Here is a 19560-nt window from a genome sequence, read left to right as displayed (position 1 = left end):
CTTCCTCTTTTCCTGCGTCCAACTCGTGTCCAAGTTCAAGGACCTGCGTTCCTTTGTTTGTACACTAGAGGGCATACTTTGAAGAGGAAACGGCACGTGACTGTAAATTATACTTTCTTTACTGTTTTAGTTGGCTTGGTCCGCCACTGTGGTTTCCAGACTTGCAGTCTTTGACTCAACTCTCTAAAAGTTCAAGTCAACACCGCTAATTACATTCATTTGTATCTAATTTTAAAAGGTTGTCCTGTCTGAAACTTAAAATATTGACCCTTTCGCTCATTGTATTCACAAGAGCGTCGAATCATTATCAATCATATATGCATTGAAATTCTTGGCCATGCACTTCCTCTTGCCCTGCGTGTGCTGGTGTGCTGTGGCACAAGCCCCAACACCTGTCTAAACACGAGGGGTTACATCCAGGTTACAACTAGAATGAATCGGCTGCAGAGAGAATTCACAACACGGCGGAGTGAAAAAAATAAATAAATGAAAAAAGGACGTGGTGCTAAATGTTGCTTCATGCTCCCGTGTCCCGTGCTTTGCTTTATGTTTAAAGACTGAACTTAATTTTTTTTTTTAAGCTTTACGACGCCCTAAGTTGGAGGAAGTCTCCATACTGTTATTAACTGAGTGACCGGAGACTTGAACTTCCACACACGTGCCGTTTTTTATTATTTCCCTACCTTGCACGCTCTTATCTCTCCCCCACCCAAGGTCAACGTGGACTTATTTACGTACAGCACTCCCTGCCAAACGGGCCGCAGCGATAGCAGACAGAGAGCACGATGGGTAACTGACTGAACAGACGCCCTTTTTAAATACGTGAAGTCAGTGTACACAGTTTGCAGTAAGTCCCCCCCCGCCCCCTTTCCCCACTCTTGCATTCCCCTGTAGAAACAAAACACGTATGTCTACAGACGCCCCCCCTCGCTCCCTCAACGCCCCCCCGACCACCACCACCACCGCCGCCGCCCCAACTAATCCCGAAATCCAGAAACGTGTTTGTTGGCATCTGGAAGAACCTGATTTGACCTCCAACAGAAGACAGACGCCTGCTTCTGCTAAAAACTATTCTAGAGGGAAAATAATGAAGGAGGAGGGGGGGGGGATCAGGGACAGTGACTGTGACTGATCTTGATCTCTGTGACCGCAGTTCACTCACTGTGGTCTTCTGGAATTTTTGATCTTTCCAGTGGATCCTGTTTTTTTTTTAAACTCCATATTTCATCAAACAGTGAGCAGCAGTGATAAAATGATAATGATAAAAAAAATTCACTCCCTGCAAAATTGTGGGACACTTTTTTTTTTGTTACATGGTAGCTCAAAGAGGCCGACTTTTGCAGGGGCCTGGAGATTCCACGTCACCTCTTGTTAGATGCACTCCAGTGCGCAGCCCAGGTTCAGGGGTTCACTCTCTGGGCTCGGAAAAATTAGTGATTTTTATTTATTTATTTTAATGAAAATGGCTGCTGGGTTGTTTTTGTTTTTAGTTTTTTTTTTCTTAAATAAACTTTGGTGGTTTTCAATAATTCATTGCAAGCAGTCACGAGTTTACAACTAAAATGTTAATTTTGTGGCTCTGTACTTGTGGCATGTGCAATGACAATAATGTTGAATTTAATCTAATCTAATCTGAAATATTGCAATGTGGTTATGATCAGTAACTCGCAGCATCTATCTTCAGCACTGTGGACAGTTTTTGTAACTTTCCCAACCAAGACATATAGGTCATATAGCAGCATGATGGATATTTAAAATTCCGCCCTCAAACTGATGCCTCACTCCAAGCCCTAAACTCCATGATTCTCATTTGCATTGAAGTGTCCGCAATGATAAAACAGTGCCTTTTGCCTGATCGCAAAGTGAACCTCTTTCCATCTTGGAGTGGCTGTGTCCTCTCCTTGGCTGCAGCGCCACAGTCTTGGCCGTCCTCTTGGAATTCCATTTGTTTAGCAGCTCAAGGGAGCCAAATTCCTTGATTCCACAACCTGGCTGCAGCTTTGTTTTGGTCGCAGGAGTTTGACGCGTGGTCGCTGTAACTCTGCCAGGGTCATGCTGCTACGTCTGCGTCTTTAAAGGGATCCTGGTTTGACATTTGCATCTATGGGTGTTGGGATCAGGAGAGCTTCTGTCTTGTCTTAATGCGCAACACTCAATGAGATCAACTGTGACAGCAGCAGTATCCATGTATTCAGTTAGTGCTAAGGCAGTTCTGGCGTGCCACGGCTGCTCTGGCTTCAGCTGTGACCGCAGCAATAACATCTTTCAGACATGGCTTGTGTCGATCCAAGGTCTTATTTCAGTCACGAGGTCGTCTCTCATAAGGTCATCGACGTTTTGTCTTGTTATCGTGCCACAATAACTGAAATAGAAAGCAAAAAAAAAAAAAAAAAAAGTTTCACTTTTATTTTTACGCTATTCATTTACATTGTAATTCTGAACTATGCTCTGTTTCCGCTGTTTAGCTCTATATAGGTTTTGTCCTATAACTTTATCTCTTCGGATGACTTTGAACAGGAAATCATCTACTTTTTTCCTCTTATCTTTATGAGAGGTGAGTAACCTCAATTCACAGAGAAAGCAACATTTACAAACATTCCAGCTTATCAGTTGTGAAAGTTGTCGAACTCCTTACAATGAGAGCATTAAGTGATTGGAGCATCAGTACAATGAAAATAAGGTCGTGGAGCAAAAAAATAAAAAAATAAAAATTAAACTGAAAATGAAAACAACAGAATAAAAATTACAAAAAAAGAAAGGAAACAAAAAGGAAGTCACAAATACATTTAAAGGCCAGTTTAAGAAGAGCTACTACACTCTTGTTGAACCCTCCCCCCCTCCTTTTTCTGCAGTAAGCTGATACATACTGTTAAATGTGGGCTTTTCTGAATATATTCATATGGTTTTGTCGGTTTCCCCAGTGAGGAGCACTCGCTGGCTCCGGTTCCGGGAAGCGTGCATTCCCACCCCGACCCGAGATTAACCCCCAACCCGCCGCCGGTCCGGTCCGACCGTTAAGTCACGGCTCCATGAAGAGGGGGTTCGCAGAGTAAAGAAGGGAGAAAAAAAAAAAAAAAAAAAAAAAAAAAGAAGAAGAAGAAAAAAAAAATCCATCTCCATAAGAGCTCCGCCTCCATATTGTGGAGGCTCTGCGCCTCACAAATCACACCATCCCAGGTCCCGCCTTCTCCCACCTCCGGGGCCCCACGCAGCACCACCCACCTCCCCGCGGACGGGCCGCGGTGGTGAAGCGGGGCTGTGGACTCTGTTGTCAAACAGTGTGGTGTGCAAAGCATCTCTCTCCCCCTCTATCTCTCATTCCTCCTGTGCTCAGGCTCATTTCCAGCTCAGCTCAGCCAGCAGTGTCCAACAGCAGCAGCAGCAGCAGCAACAGGCCGACCCCCCTGCCAGCACCAGGAGCCCCCCGAACCAGAGCCCAACTGTGGATGAACCTCCCAGCGAGCCGCGCAACCATGAGACTGCCGCTCTACGCCTCATTGTTGTGTCTCGCTTGTTGCCTTGTGCGCACAAGTAAGTTTTGTTTTTTTGGTTTTTCAAATTTCCGCCTCATCAGTTGTAGTTTAATTGTCCTTTTTTTTTTTTTTTTTTTTAAGAAAAAAATATGGATTGAAATTTTTTTAAGAAAAAAAAAAATCAAAATCGGCGCCTTAAGTAATCAAGGCTCATGAAATAAATAAAATAAACAGTGGTTCGGTTTGATGACGCGTCATGGGTTTTAATTTATGACTAATGCAAATGTGTATTTTGGGCGTATTGCCGGTCAAACTGACAGGACGGGGTACAAGGTGATGTAGGCGGAGGGAGGGGGGTGGGCAATAATTACCATCCGAATGTAGGTCAAATCTCTTTCCCATCTTTTCCCCCTTTACTGTACGGAAAGAATACCGGAGCTCGGCCCAACCTTCACATTTCCTCAGCAATGACTTTCAACAGCGCACCCGTCCCTTCAGGTCTCTGGTGTGAGCGCGCCTTGCAATTGTACGTTTACGTTGTTGCTTTTTTTTTTTTTTTTTTTTTTTTTTTTTTTTTGAATGGAGCTGCTTTCTTCTTCTTCTTCTTCTTCTTCTTCTTCTTCTTCTTCTTCTTCTTCTCCCCCGTTCATTCACCCGCGCTCCGTTGAATCGAGCAGCCAATGGGATTGAAGAGAGCCGTGTGAATGCCATCCGATACAAGGATGTCAATGGTGGTTCCAGAAGAAATGAAAAAAACAAAAACAAAACAAAAATAAACAATCCAAGTAAACCGCTGGCGACCATGTGACGTTGTGCCACTAAGATTTACATCCAGCTGAGGAAACATTTGCGTTAATTGAGATTTAAGGTGCACTTGAAGTGCGTTGTTCTTTCGCGATGATGCAACACTCGCCAGACGAGATGGGAAGCCTCCTGTCGCTTCCACCGTCCAGTCCAAACACATGGCCACTCTGGAATTCCTTCCGTTTTGGCGACATTCACTGCACTGGGAAGTTGCTGTCAGACCTGTTCCCAGTATGTCGGTGCTGTTTGCCAAAACATGTTGGAACTGGTCGTCACCTGTCCTGGCCCCTGAACTTGTCACGGATGTATTGTAACAGTCTGCCCCCCGCATATTGTACAGTGCTCGCCTTCCTCCCCATGTGCGGCAATATGATTGTCTGTGTCTTTCTTTTAACAATTTTAATTACGCCTTCAAAGAAATTCAATGGCTTTAAAATGAGTCCGGTGCGGTGGACGTAATCAATCAATCAATCAATAAGGCTTTGGGCCAGTTTGTCTGCGAAGGGTTGAACTTTAGTACATAGCAAATAAATTCTGTGTGTTTTGTGCAATGGGCTTCTTGAAATAATAGATAGTTCAGAAAATTAACCATGGCCTCTCGCAGGATGTGACTTAGATGTATGCTTTTGCTAAAGTTGCATTGTTTGTTGGCATCAAAATAGCAAAAGCGATGGAATTATCGCAGTGTTTTTTTTTTGTGGCTAGTGTAAGAGATAACTTAAGCTCAACAGATGCTGCTACTGTTTTTGCCAAGTTGTGACGTTAAGATTAGCTGCTAATGCGTGTGGCTTGTGTTAAATAGTACATTCCACCCCCCCCCCCCGCCCCCCCTTCAAAAGAAAGAAAAAAAAACCCTAAAAGCAGATGGACACCCAGGGTTTTAGGGCTTTGGAGCTCGTGGGGCCGGCAGGAAGACCTGTCGCTGTCCTTCTTTTTCTGTTTTCTGTAAATGGTGCAAATTGCAGCTTCACAGTTTTAGTGGGTCTCATAAACAGAGGTCTTAGGGTCAGGAGGTCTTCAGGAAATTAGTTCATGTCAACAGGGACTGTAAACCTTGGAAGTAAAAAATCTACAGTGATTATGGGCAAGGTGTATCAGCCACTGCGTGATAATGTCCTGATACGTGGCTTCATAGAGGCCCTGTTATATCAGGTTACCACCCACTAAAATGACCGTGAAATGCTGTACACCCCGGCTGTACACCCCGGCTGTGTGAGATCTTTGAAACAAAAAAGTTGGAGGCAAAACCAGTTTGCACACAACTCCAGTCCCAACTTTTGTCTTTGACAGAACCAAAACAACGGGCCTTTGAACTCAACCGCATCTTCCTTCTCTTCTGGCTACAGATGCGTCGGCGACATGTGGACCCCGGCAGTACCAGTGTGGCAACGGGAGGTGTGTCACAGCCCGATGGGTGTGTGACGGCACGGACGACTGTAGAGATGGTACCGATGAGCTGCCCGCCACCTGCAGTGAGTCCAGTGAGCTTTCAGCGCCATGTTAATGTAACAACAACCACCCGATCCAACCATTTGGGGTTTTTTTTTGTGTGTGTGTGTGTGTGTGTGTGTGTGTTTTTCTTTTTTTTTTACCCACAGTGGCAAAGACTTGTGGTCCGGCCGAGTTCAGCTGCGGCGACCGCCTCAACCGATGTGTGCCAGCCTCGTGGCGCTGCGACGGCAGGGCCGACTGTGAGAATGGAGCTGACGAGAGGAGCTGTGGTAAGCTGAGCCCCTTGTTGTCTGAGTTATTTTCAGATTACTTGCTTTTTTTTCTTCTTTTTTTTTTCTTTTGCACTTCCCGGTAGGGCCGCACGATTCCGGAGAAAACATGAGAATCACAATTGTGAGATCACGATTCTTTCGCAATTCCCACCTCCCCGCCAAAGCCAATATTTGGTACACTTATTGTCTGTACGGGACAAAAACATGTAACAGAGCTACATGTAAGATTGGCACATCAACTCTGGTCGTCAAAAGAAACATTCGACGTAACTGCAACATCTGACAATAAGAACAAAAAAAAACAACCCTAAAAACAAACAGCATTCTCTTTAACCAAGATGACCACATTTGGTAGACATGCTTTCAAAACGTACACAAAAGTAAAATAAAAGTCTTCAGTGTCTTTGTAACTTCATCAAGTTATTTGATGAAGTGACAAGTTGTCATTTGCTGAGGGAGAAAGTAGGAGCGCTTGTTTTCGTGCAGTTGATGCAAGTCGCCCCGGATCCCATTTTGGGGCACATTTATTTCAATGAAAAAAGTTTTTGGCTTCCACACCATGTGGCCCACAGAGCATATGTCACTCCGCACAATGCCATTGAAACTCCTATGATACATCAGGACACATCAGCCAATCAGAACGAGCCGAGACACAGCAGCACCTACGATGTTGTGACGTCACGCAGAAATAAACTCATTTCTGGTCATTTTCTAGCCTTTATATATGTTATTGAAAGACAAACAGGCCATGACTGAAAAATCTACAATGGAAAGATTTATTATGAGCCACTTCTCAGCGGTTTTACAGGCATTTCTTCTTTCTTTCTTTCTTTTTGTATTGTGGCCTGTCGGGAAAAAGGCTTTTTGGGCCATAATGAGGTTTTTATCTGCACTACCTCAAGTGGCCACTGGAAAAGAATCGCTGCGCCATCATGATGCCAGTCCGGTATCCAGCTCTTATGATAACATCCATGAGTTGATGTCCCAAATGAAAAAGTTGCTGGAGTCATTAGGAGCGCTTGTTTTCTTGCATCAGATACCCCAAATGAAAAATTGTCTCCATTTAGAAATGTATGAATCGAGATCGCGATTCCCCCCCCCCGACGATTAATCGTGCAGCACCTCTTCCCGACTCCAAAGTTTCCCTCACCGCCCGTGTCCTCCACCCTCCCAGCGTCCAGGCAGTGTCTGCGCACCGAGTTCCGCTGCGGCAGCGGCCAGTGCGTGTCCGCCTCCTTCGTGTGCGACGACGAGGCGGACTGCGACGACGGCAGCGACGAGGCGTCGTGTCCGGCCGCCTCCTGCAGCGCCACGTCCTTCCAGTGCAACAACACCATGTGCTTGCCGCGCGTGTGGGCCTGCGACGGCGACGCCGACTGCTCCGACGGCTCGGACGAGTGGCCCAGCAACTGCGGGCCGCCGAGGCCCGACAGCGTCCGGGCGCACCAGTGCACCTCCATGGAGTTCCGCTGCCGCAGCGGAGAGTGCATCCACGGCAACTGGAAGTGCGACGGAGGGTTCGACTGTGTCGACCAATCGGATGAAGATAATTGTGGTAAGAAGCGTGCAATATACGTATCGTATTTTTTTTTTTTTTTTTCAATCCATCGTATTACCTTAATCTCAGGTGCATTTTTTTTAAAGAGTGTAATATATACTTTATTTAAGTATTCCAAAGTGTATACAGAATGATCTCGATTTACTTTTTGGTATGTATAGTATATTTCAAAGGTTGTTTCGGTTAATTTATGTATGTATTGGTTGCTTGCTGCAACAAACAGGTGTGAGAAGTATTCACATTCTGGAAAAGTACAGATACTCTGGTAAAAGTACTGATTCAACTCCTTTACTCAGGTAAGAGTAAGTACATGTTAAGAAATGCACTTAAGTAAAAAGCAAAAAAAGATTTAATTAATGAGAAAATACATTCATTGTGGCAAAATAATCTGGAGTGAACTGACCAGAGGTCAGGGGTCAGAGGTCTCAGGCCCTGTTTGCACTTGGTCACTTGTAACTGTTTTGGGGGTGTCGCAACCCGATCTGAGTACCTGCTCGAAGTGGGTCGCGCAGGCGCAGTTGATGCGGAAGTGGAATGCGCATGTGCGGATTTATCAGACGTTTTCCGACACGTTCCTGATGTGAGTCTCGTGTCTGCACCGGAAGTAGAAGACAAGTTTCTATTATGAACGAACACTCTGTCAATATTCCCCAAAATTCCCCGATTTCTGACAGTTGATTTATAGGCGTCGTGCACGCAATTTCCCCTTCAACAAGAAACTCCCCGCAGACCCGCCGCACTTTCCACTGCTCCTGCATGGTCCAATTCTGCCAGACATCTACGGTGGCTGAAAAATGCTTCGGTTTTGAAAATGTTGATAATGATTATAATCAATTAAAATAAATGTCCTCGGTCTTAGCTTTGAAAAATGCTTCGGTTTGGCAAAATAATGATGATGATTATAATAAAAATAAAATAAAATGAAACAAATTTGTTTTTCTTCGATTAACTTGTACTTCAGGTTTAAGTACGCTCACATATCGGGGAGAGTCGGAAAACAGTATTTGAAACGGTCGTAAAATTGTCGTAAATCCGCGCATGCGCATTCCACTTCCGCATCAACTGCGCCTGCGCGACGCACTTCGAGCAGTTCACTCAGATCGGGTTGCGACAGGGGGATTGGATCACGAGAACGGATCTTGAAGCATTTGTTTGCACGTAGCATTAACATGCGTCTCGAGCGTGCCATTTGTGATCGCATCATCATTTAATTCTACTGCAGCTCGTGTGTACGGATCCCAACGAGGAGTAACGACTGGTGGGACAGAGTGATGATGACTTCTTTTTCGGATCAACAGTGGCTGGCAAATTTTCAGATGCAACGTCGCACATTTAATCACAGATGTGGGGATGTGCGACCGCTGCTCCACTGACAAAATACGCTAATGCGGAATGAAATTTATTAGCGTCCGAATAAAAGAGTCCAACAAAGATGATTTGTTTTGGCTTCTTGTTTGTAACTTTATAATGACGACGCCGGGAGGTGGGGCGCCGACCAAGTACGTACACGGGAGAGGTGAGTGGAGTAGGCGGTCGGTAATGTGGACTGAGATCGCATTCTGTTCGCACGTCCGTGACGATTGCGATTTTATGCGATCCGACTACCAAAACCACCTCGCGAGGTGGTTTTGGTAGTCGGATGACAAAACGGATTTGGACTGTGACTGTTTGCACTTGGTTACTTTGTGTGTGTTTTTGCCGATCGGAATACGAAAAACGCATGAAATGACCAAGTGCAAACCGGGCCATAGATCTTACATGAGCATCTGGATCATTTTTAACAGTTTTGCTCTGAATACTATATATTTTTTTTCTTTTTCAGCTGCAGCACAACCAAACCATGATCACAAATAGTTTTGACCAGTCAACCATTATTGGATGTTTCACTTTTAATAACAATAACCAGTCATGTTAATGTGTGTCAGCACTGAAAATGTACTGAACAGTGACCCCGAAGCCGAGGTCGTCTAAAATAATCGCTAAAAAACACTTTTATATTGATCGACACAACAGCACACAACACAACACAAAAGTAACAAGCATGTTTTTCCAATCTAAGAATTATAAAGTACATATATTTGTGTGCAAATGTAGGGAATAAAAGTAAAACGTCCATAGCAAAAAAAATAAAAAAAATACTCAAGTAAAGCACAGACCTAAAAAATCTACTTAAGCACAGTCAAAAAGTATTTGTACGTCGTCCCTTCCCACCTCTCTCACCAACGCAGCAGTTTCCCCCGTCGTGGGATCAATAAAGCCAATCAAACAATGTAATGTTGCAGACACCGTGCCCCTCGTCTAAAGTCAAGCTTCTCTTCTTCTGCTCTGCTCCTCCAGCGCGTCCTACGTGCCGTCCGGACGAGTTTGAATGCGGCGATGGCACGTGCGTCCACGGCAGCCGCCAGTGCAACCACCAGTACGACTGCGAGGACATGAGCGACGAAGTCGGTTGCGTCAACGGTGCGACCCCCCGTTCACTCCTTCTGTCCCGGTTGCCAGCAGCCCGTCTTCAGCTCCGGTCTGTATGTAGAAAAATATCTCACGTCCATTTGTCCGTCACAGCAACCCACTGTGAGGGTCCGACCAGATTTAAGTGCCGCAGTGGGGAGTGTATCAGCATGGAGAGGGTGTGCGACCAGCGGCGGGATTGCAGGGACTGGTCTGATGAGCCCCTCAGGGAGTGCGGTGAGTTGCGAATGGTTTGTCATTTGTAAATGTACCAAAGCCGACTCATCGAGTGTGTTTGCCAACTGTTGGCTGTCCAGAAATGGGATGAATCTCTCCGTCCACCCACAGGCTCCAACGAGTGCCTGTATAACAATGGAGGCTGCTCCCATATTTGCAATGACCTCAAGATCGGGTACGAGTGTCTGTGTCCTACTGGCTTTCACCTGATGGACAAGAAACGTTGCGAAGGTAAAAGTGTCCCTCATCTCGAAATCCGGCAAAAACTCTGACTCGTCCCTTTTTACACTCAATTTTCGGTCAGTTCGACAAAACGATTCAAACGCTGGTGTGTTTGTTCTGGTGCACTTGCCTTGCTCACACAGAGTTAGAGAGAGAGAGAGAGACAGAGAGAGAGAGAGCAACGGTCATTCTTGTTGACACAGTCAATTTGCATAGTCTCTCTGATCATGATCGTCGATAGCCGTTTCATTTGACTTTTGTTCCTCCCCCATGTAACAGATATCGACGAGTGCGCCAACCCAGACACATGCAGCCAGATCTGCATCAACCAGGTCGGCAGTTACAAATGCGAGTGCGAGGAGGGTTACCAAGTTGACCCGGCGACCAAAGCCTGCAAGGCCATTGGTGAATATCAACTCCGTCTGTGTGCTCTTGCCAGTTCTAGTTGCATAACTTGGCCATTGGTTTGATGTTCGGACATGATAGGCACACATTGTGCTATTCGGGTCATCTGTCATTCAATGCCCCCGAAAGATTTCTTTGTGCCAAATTCACATAAACTGGACTTGATTCTGCTCTTTTAAGAGAAACATACGCACATTTTCCAAAAATGTTTTCTTCCATTCCAGTAAAAATGCAGTTGATATGATTTCAACCCAACAAATTATTAAAGCTGCGCCTTTAACTCTGTCTTTTTCAATTTGTCGAGGTGAGAGCATCGGTAGATCAGACCGGCATAATTTACTATATGGAATACACCTGCTGTTTCCATGTTATTCACAAGATGTCTTAAAAATTGGACATAATAAGAGTTGTGTATAGCAAATTGGTACCACCAATGATAACGGTCACTCACATTTTCTGCAGGTACGGTAGCATATCTTTTCTTCACCAACCGCCACGAAGTCAGAAAGATGACCCTGGACAGGAGTGAGTACACCAGGGTCATCCCCCGCCTGAAGAACGTGGTGGCTCTCGACATGAACATGGCCACTCAAGAGATCTACTGGTCTGATATCTCCCAAAGGAAGATCTACAAGTAAGTTAGAAGAAACATATATATATATATATATATATTGTCAATGATTCTGTTTTTCGCTGCCTGATGCTCAATGTTTACTCTCAAAAGAGCTCCCTTGGACATGGCTGAAGATTCAAGTCACCACAGCACAGTTATGGATTTCGAGATCGACGCTCCCGAAGGCATTGCCTACGACTGGGTCCATGGCAACCTGTACTGGACGGACAGCATCCGCAGCACCATCTCAGTGGCGACCGCCAACGGAACCCGCCGCAAAACTCTCTTTCGCCGAGGCCTGTTGAAACCGAGAGCCATCGTGGTTGACCCCCAGCACAAGTACGTCCAACAGCTCAGTCAATGTTGTATCAGTAGTCGACAGTCAAATTCGATTCAGTTCTGAAAATCATTGGATAGAAAATACTGTCCACGCTAAAGATGCCTTCACTTCCTGTGTGCTTTTGAAATGGAAGTAGGAACTCTTAACTTTCATCTGGTCTACAAACCTCGACTTACCGGACTTCAATCAAAACTATATCTAATGAAATATTAGAGGGTCAACACAGAAAGAAAGTCCAAACGTTACAGTAGAATAGGTATATTCTGAAGACCAAGAAAAATTGGCTCAGATAAAAATGTTTTGTTTTGTTTTTTGTTAAACATTTAGTCCATCCACACAAAGTATACCGTTCTGTTAATACACAAAAATATAAAGTTGTTTTTTTAGCTGATGGTAGCAGTATTGGGTTTTTTTTTGTACTGGTAGTGATTTCCAAACCTTGATTGAAGAGATCGATACTGAACTGAAAAACTGATAGAAATAAATTATCCCTATACTTGATAAAAATGAAAGTAGTAGTGTTTGGGAATTGTGGAACTATGAACAAATGCATGCAAGTCTGCATGGGTGTCAATTTTAAGAGTAAATGAAATCATTTTTATAGCGATCGTAGTGGTGATAATGTGAAAATAATAGTGATAATCACGATAATCAGTGTGATAATCAAAGTGATAATCAGATCAACCTTAAATGCATAATAATGTTTAAACACTGCAGATTTGTCACTGTTCAGTCAATCTGTCATACTTCAGTTGTTGCGCAGAACTTTGCGGCAATTAATCAATTAATTTTTTTTTTACATAGAAATTACAATATTTGCATAGCATTTTAACATATTTTTGTGTAGATTTGTCGATAAAGTGGAATTACACACTTTGTGCATGGAATAAAAATAATAACCTAATACTTCTTTCCACACCTCTCCAAAGGTTTTTGTTTTTGTCTGTTTTTGCTCTTTGGAATTTCATATATAATTGATGTATTTTCTTATATGTTCAAAATAAACCTTATAAACTAGACTAAAAACTAAAACTCATCACAGCTCATGGTTGGTTTGTTTGTTATCGACATTCTTATTATTTAAAGCCACGTGAAGGGGAAAACTCGGGGTCAAGTTGCTCCAATAAGCTCTGCATCCATCCACACATATTCTAAAAGGTTGTCATCATCACTTTAAATTCCAACTTGTTGAACATATATGTATTTTTTTCCTGCCCAGCTTTATTTACTGGACTGACTGGGGGAACCCTGCGAAGATCGAGAGAGCAGGTCTGAACGGAGGAGACCGCAGCAGCCTGGTCACTGACAACATCGTCTGGCCCAATGGGATCACGCTGGGTAAACTCCATGTTGCAATCCATTCATGGGGACGATGTGTGTCTCACCGGTGTCACCCTGTTGACCCTCTCTCTATTTCTCCATTTCCACCGCCCAGACCTGCTGAACCAGCGGCTTTACTGGGTCGACTCCAAGCTGCACACTCTCTCCAGTGTGGACGTGCAAGGCGGTGGACGACACACAGTCATCATTGACGAACACAGGCTCGCTCACCCGCTGGGACTCACTGTGTTTGAGGTAGGTAAACTGTGTGCGAAATACAGGGATGGGTGGGAGTCTCTCTCTCTCTCTAGCTACACATATATATATATAACTTTTTTTTCCTTTTATTTATACAGCGCTAAATCACATCCAAAAACGTCTCAAAGGGCTATATACATATATATTTGTATACATACATACATACATACATGTATGTTGTTGTTGTCTTCTTAAATGTCCAGTGAGAAAATCTTTAAGTAATTTTTTTTTTTTTTTTTTTGTCTGTCTATAGCCTGCCTGACAGCGTATTTTGTATTTTGGCCACTGTTAGGCGAGCTTCATTCAATACCAAGCTTCCTGAAAAATAAATGGTGGTGAGAAATATAAGATTTATTTTCAAGAAGCACTGTTACAACAAAGAAATAATCTACCAAACACAAATTTCCTTCCTTTTTGTGTTACGTTTATATATGAGAACCGTTGTAAGGGTAGGAAAACCCACATTTCTTTTATTGTACTGCGATCTATGGGCAGTATGTTGAGCTTTTACAAGTGTAAAAATCATAAATCAAGCCAGATTTTACACACTGGACCTTTAAGCGTGTAAAAAGAGGTCTTCTGCTGTAGCACCAGTCATTGCGACGCTCAGACGTGGTCATTTCTGTGCACGCAGGAGAGGGTGTTCTGGACGGACGTCAGCAACAACGCCATCCTCAGCGCAAACAGGCTGACGGGTGGCGACATCACCCCAGTGGCGGAGCACCTGCAATCGCCAGAGGACATCATTCTCTTTCATAACCTCAAGCAACCAGCTGGTGAGCGTTGCAACGGCGGCGTAACGGCCACAGTGGAACCGATCGCAAACCACGACTGAGCGTTCACTCGCGTCCGCACGAGGCATTTTTACAGTAGAGCGTCCTCCTCAACAACGACAACGGAGACGGGAAAGGGGCAGGGTTTGAACTGCCGACCATCCTGTTGCTGGATGACACGCTCCACCTCCTGCAGCAGGGGTGCATCACTCAAATACACAGTGGGGCCAAAATCCCAAACTTGGGCAAAGTTGCCGGCCAAACATTGATATTTATTGAGAAAAAGAAATCTTCCTCCAGATATAAACAGTAAACCCTTGTACATGGACCCCAAACAAGTTTCACTTGAACACTGAATATGGAACAAGCAAAAGCTTCATACTATACAATGAATAACTTGATATTGCACGCGTGCAAAATTGAATTTCAAAATAAAAAAAAGCTCATCAAAATAAGTAAAATGTAAGTAAAACTCAAATGCCTTCTTGAACTGGCACTGATTCAAATTTCAACAGTAACATTTTCCCACAGGCTAATCATACATTTAAATATAAAATAATAAACCAATGAAATCAAAATAATATCCATGACACCTATGTCCTACAGTCTGCCCAATTAAACTGCATATGCTGTTTAAGGCAATTTTTGTTATAGCATTTGGGTTAGCCTGTGTGTGCGCTTAACATGCCTATTTTTTTTCAATCTATAGATTTATTTATAATGAACGTGATTGCGTAAAGAGTTTTACTACTTTAGACACTCCGATCGCAATTACATCAAATGTATTAAAGATTAACATTTCAGTACATTGCCTTTTTTACACATGACAACAACTGGCAAAGATCTGGCAAAGAAACTAGCATTGATCTCAGTCACTCCAGTTCCATGACGTAGTCAAATATATCCAAATATGTCCAAATATATAGTATCAGAAAAGTTTGACAAGGACGTACTCTGAAATTGAGAGCCATGCTTTTTTGAGGCTCTTAAAACACTTGGGGGTCGTCATCCCCAGCTGTCTTAACTACATGTTGCCCACCAGTTTGAATGCACAAAGCATGAACATGTTCTGTGTTCAAAGCTCATACGGGCTTTAAACCAGTGGCTGGATCATGAAGTCGCGGCTAGAATTTATTCCACGGCACTCAAATTTATTTCACAAAAACAGAAAAATAGTGCAACAATACAGAATGCCGTCCTTATTATTATTATTATTATTATAACCTTTATTTAAACAGGTTTGTCCCTTTGATCCCACTGGATCGTCATCCAGTTATAATCATCATATGAGCAAATATAAAATATAATATTAACATATATTATTATATATATTTTGGGTCGCGACCCACCAGTTGAGAAATGACGCGGCTTTAAATCACATTCATGGGCCGATGAAGTCATAGTTTAACTTGTTTTTATTCTTCTTTATTTATTTTTCCCATCCCAACAGGGAGAGACTGGTGCCAGATATCCAGCTGTCAGTTCATGTGCCTGGCAGCCCCTCAAGTCGGGCAACATCCTCCCAAATTCACCTGCGTCTGTCCAGACAACATGATGCTTTCCGCGGACATGAGGACGTGTGTACCCGGTGTGTAGATTGTTTAATAGTATTTATTATATAATACCACAATGCAGCATGTTGCCTACCTACCTTTTTCCCCTCCCAACTTATTTTACCCTCTTATGACCCGAGTGGGGTTAATTAAGACTAATACATAGACCGCCTGGACATACTTTATCTTTTAGGGCTGTCGAATTGTCAAGAACTGTGCAGTGAGTGAGTGTTTCAGCCCACTTTTTTCAGGACAACCTCGACTTTCAGTCTCTAGTGGTTATTGAACTTCGTTGTGTGTTTATGACCTGTAGAAAGAGTTCAAGAATAGTTAAAAAGGGAACAGATTTCTCAAGTTTATGTTATCGGAACTCTGAATTGGCATAAACTTTAAAATTAAAATAAAGAAATTGAACTTTTAACTATTTTGCAAATGCACAAACAATTTGGAAGGTTTTGACTTTAATCTTTCAATCTTTAAACAGCCGTGGCAACTCCTGCAGCTTCTTTCCAGCCTTCGGTTCCCGCTACTACTCCCACCACTCACCAGCCGCTAGCTAGCACGGCTAGCACTCAACCCCTGGTGACCACCACCACCCCGACCACCACCACAGTGGCCGTCGTCAGAACCAGCCCGGTGGCCGAGTCAGTGCCCCCCACCAGCCCGTCCCCTGTGAGGACCACCTCGGCCAGACCCCAGACCACAAGGCCAACACGGACCACCGAGCCAACAGCTCCGCAGACCACCACGCAACCTCCGTTCACCTCTCCAGGTAACAATCAACCACTGTGGAACATCTGGGTCACTGACTACGATTAGCAGTCACATCCTTTCGACACGTTCTCATAAAGATGTTGACAGAAGAAGCATTTTTCTCCCGTGATTATTTGTCAAATATTTCTGCTGTTTTCCTAGCACGCTTGGGACGAGAACTTACCGCTCTGGTCCACAAACATACAATGTTTAGTGAATATTGCTGCTGACTGGATAGTTTTTTTTCCCCTTTGCAGTTGAAGGTCAGAGGTACCGTGACGTGCAAAAGCTGCGGCCGTCGGGTGGGCACGCAGCCCCCAGCTGCACGGCTGCACACAATGTTGAAATTGCACGTCGGTTTCGTATATCATTAACTTCTTTCTCCCCTTTACTCCAGATTTGCAACGTGGTTTTGTTACAGCCACCCCTGAAACTAGCACCACTCCATTAGCCCTGCTAATTGTCTTGCCTCTGGGTAAGTCTGTATTATTATTATTTATTTTTTTTTGCAGCAACAGCCTTTGAACATCTTGTTTGAAAGTGTGCGACTCTCGCTCGGTCTCCTCCCCCATGCAGTCCTGGTCTGTCTGCTGGTGTTTGCTGGCTTGCTGCTGTGGAGGAACTACAGGCTAAAGAACACAAACACCATACACTTTGACAACCCCGTCTACCAGAAAACAACTGAGGACCAGGTGCACATCTGGAGGAGCCAGAGCCCGGATGGTTACGCCTACCCAAAGGTGAGATTTGGTTTGGTTTCATTAGTCGCACTGGTACTTGTGAATGTATGACCGATCGTTTCTTTAACCAGTCTAAGACTCAAACTGGCCAAATCTTTTTCATCTTTTTATGTAAACATCCGTCTTGTTGCAGCAATAATCCCATAAATGTTTTTTTTTTTTTTTTTTAAACTTCATCAGAGACAAATTGTCAGTTTGGATGAAGAGGCCGACAATCCAGCCTTCACTGAGTACTGAGAGCTCATTGGTACTGGGGAACTGGCCTATATGATGGACAACCAGCGACGTCCTCTTTGAATCCTGACCTCAAAAAGCACAAAGATGTGACAGTCACTGCCAGGATGAGACACGGTGGAACCCACCTCAGAGAAGGACAAAAAGCAGGGAAAATGAACTTTACAATGAGCTTTTCAAGGTTTTATGTTCGTTAGTTAGCAGTTTCACGTAATTTACAGCAGACCATCAAATCAGGTTCCAATATTATGCTGCACTGCAAATCAGGAGAACGTGTTTTTATTGTGAATTATGGTTTTATAATGCAACTATTTCAATGATGATGTAAAGTATTTTTTTAATTGTTCGTCGTAAAGTAATTTTATCCACATTCAAGACCTCATGATCCTTTTAGCTTCGCTGGAAGCATAAGGAACTCGTAGTTCTGCAAAAAAAAAAAGAAAAAAAAAAGTGACTAGATTATGTTCCACATGATACCTCGTGGGCACGAGAGATAATTAACAATTGATATGCACAAGGAGAAAAAAACAACTGTCAGACTTTCGGGGAACATTGTTGTTGACTTAATGGGAACAAGAGTTGAAGTTAGCGTCACTCACTCACTTTGTGTTGCCTCAGACCTGGAATGAAAACATCATCTAGAACGGCGTTTCTCAACTGGTGGCTCGCAACCCAAAAGTGGGTCGCAACCCAAAAGTGGGTCATGTAACTGTTTTGATTGAGTCGCGGCTTCATGGGAAGTTTCACTTTTTTAAAATTTAAAAAGAAAAAGGGGATTCTAAAATATATATACATATATATATATATATATATATATATATGTTAAAGAGAAAATGTAGGACATTTATTTTGGAGGACACACAATTCAGTTCAATAATGTCAACAATTTATTGACTGGACACGATAGAAAGTGGGGCTAGCATTTTCATTTTTGTGGAATTAAAATCTCGGCCTTTGCGACTTGACGGAAAAAGGTGATGTCGGTCCTGAGACTCCAGCACCAGTCGAGAACCACTGGTCTAGAAGGACCTGAAGACAGACAGACAGCCTCAAAAAAGGAATATGCATTGCACGCTGCCTTCAATGCCTTAATTTATACGTTACGCTGCGATGCCCCTCCCCCGCCCCCTCTCTCCTTTCTTCTTCGCGTGCTGCCACGTGGTTTCCGCGCAGCAGCCATCAGCTGCTGTCTGGTTCGCATTCTCTTGATTTGTGGTCGGGCTCTTGGAAAGCCGTCCTTAAATCTTTACTAGCACGAGGCGGGGGGGCGATTGGGGGAGTGCGTTGCATTCTTCGGGGGGGCCCGAAAAACTTTGATGAGAGCACGTGACCGAGGAGGGTGGGAGGGGGGGGGCGGGCTCTCATCTTGTAGCTGCACGTGCGTGGACCAGAGCCGCGGGCCAGTTTGGATTCGAAACAAAACTATGGCGCACGTGTTTCTCTCAGCTTGCCTTATAGTGTCGCTGGCAAAATGTGTGCCTTTATTTTTTTTATTTTTTTAATGACCTGCTCTGTTCACGTCCAAGCTATTGTACAGTCAGTAGGTGGAAGGATGTGGCAGTGCAACACCAAACTACATGAAGCTGCAAGTCACTGGGATACAATGTGACTGGAGGGAGGTAGTGCTCATAAGGCTGTGTGTGTATATATACAGTATATATAAACAAAAAAAAATAAATAATTTTTGTATTTTTGTGGGTGAAAAGTTGTGTTCCGGTGTGTAAATGTCATGTTCATAAATGTAAATATTGTTGATGGATGATGATGATGATGATGATGATAATGATGATGTAGGCGTTTTAGACTTTGTAGACTGGAAACATTTGCTGTATGTTAATAAATGCCTCTATTTATTTTGAAATGACGACTTCTGTCTTGCTTTGACACGTCCAGTTACAGACTGGAATGAAGTGATACACATCACAAATGCATTAGAGATGAACTGGATACACAAGTTCCAGTTATGACAGTAAAAAAAAAAAAAAAAAACTCAGATCAATGAAAGAAATCAAGACAGACTAGTGTTTCTAAAATAGAAGACTGTATTTAAGTTATCGAAAAATGTATTTCATTGCGCTGGCTAATGACCAACTAAAAGCACGAGT

At 43.6% G+C, this 19560-nt stretch overlaps 1 protein-coding gene across 2 annotated transcripts; it reads left to right on the top strand.

Annotated features, from left to right (window-relative positions):
• The first annotated feature begins 3130 nt into the window (after positions 1-3130).
• On the top strand, positions 3131-18226 carry ldlra (low density lipoprotein receptor a). Of its 2 annotated transcripts, XM_076032566.1 has the most exons (18): positions 3286-3531; positions 5624-5749; positions 5876-5998; positions 7176-7556; positions 9897-10019; positions 10122-10244; positions 10356-10475; positions 10746-10871; positions 11334-11505; positions 11596-11823; positions 13044-13162; positions 13260-13399; positions 14037-14178; positions 15626-15763; positions 16213-16500; positions 16879-16956; positions 17058-17221; positions 17402-18226. In XM_076032566.1, the coding sequence occupies exons 1-18, from the start codon at positions 3447-3449 to the stop codon at positions 17456-17458; spliced, it is 2733 nt and encodes a 910-aa protein (XP_075888681.1). In that variant the 5' UTR covers positions 3286-3446; the 3' UTR covers positions 17459-18226. The 2 variants fall into 2 exon arrangements, with proteins under 2 accessions (XP_075888682.1, XP_075888681.1); XM_076032567.1 differs by having other exon boundaries at positions 3131-3531; positions 9897-10244.
• The last annotated feature ends 1334 nt before the right edge of the window (positions 18227-19560 follow it).

This window comes from Nelusetta ayraudi, unplaced genomic scaffold (assembly GCF_046127955.1).
Source record: "Nelusetta ayraudi isolate G7.1 ecotype Tasmania unplaced genomic scaffold, CSIRO-AGI_Nayr_v1 ptg000034l, whole genome shotgun sequence".
NCBI lineage: Eukaryota > Metazoa > Chordata > Actinopteri > Tetraodontiformes > Monacanthidae > Nelusetta > Nelusetta ayraudi.
The sequence above is the reverse complement of the archived record's forward strand: the minus strand, read 5'-3'. Positions and strand labels throughout refer to the sequence as shown.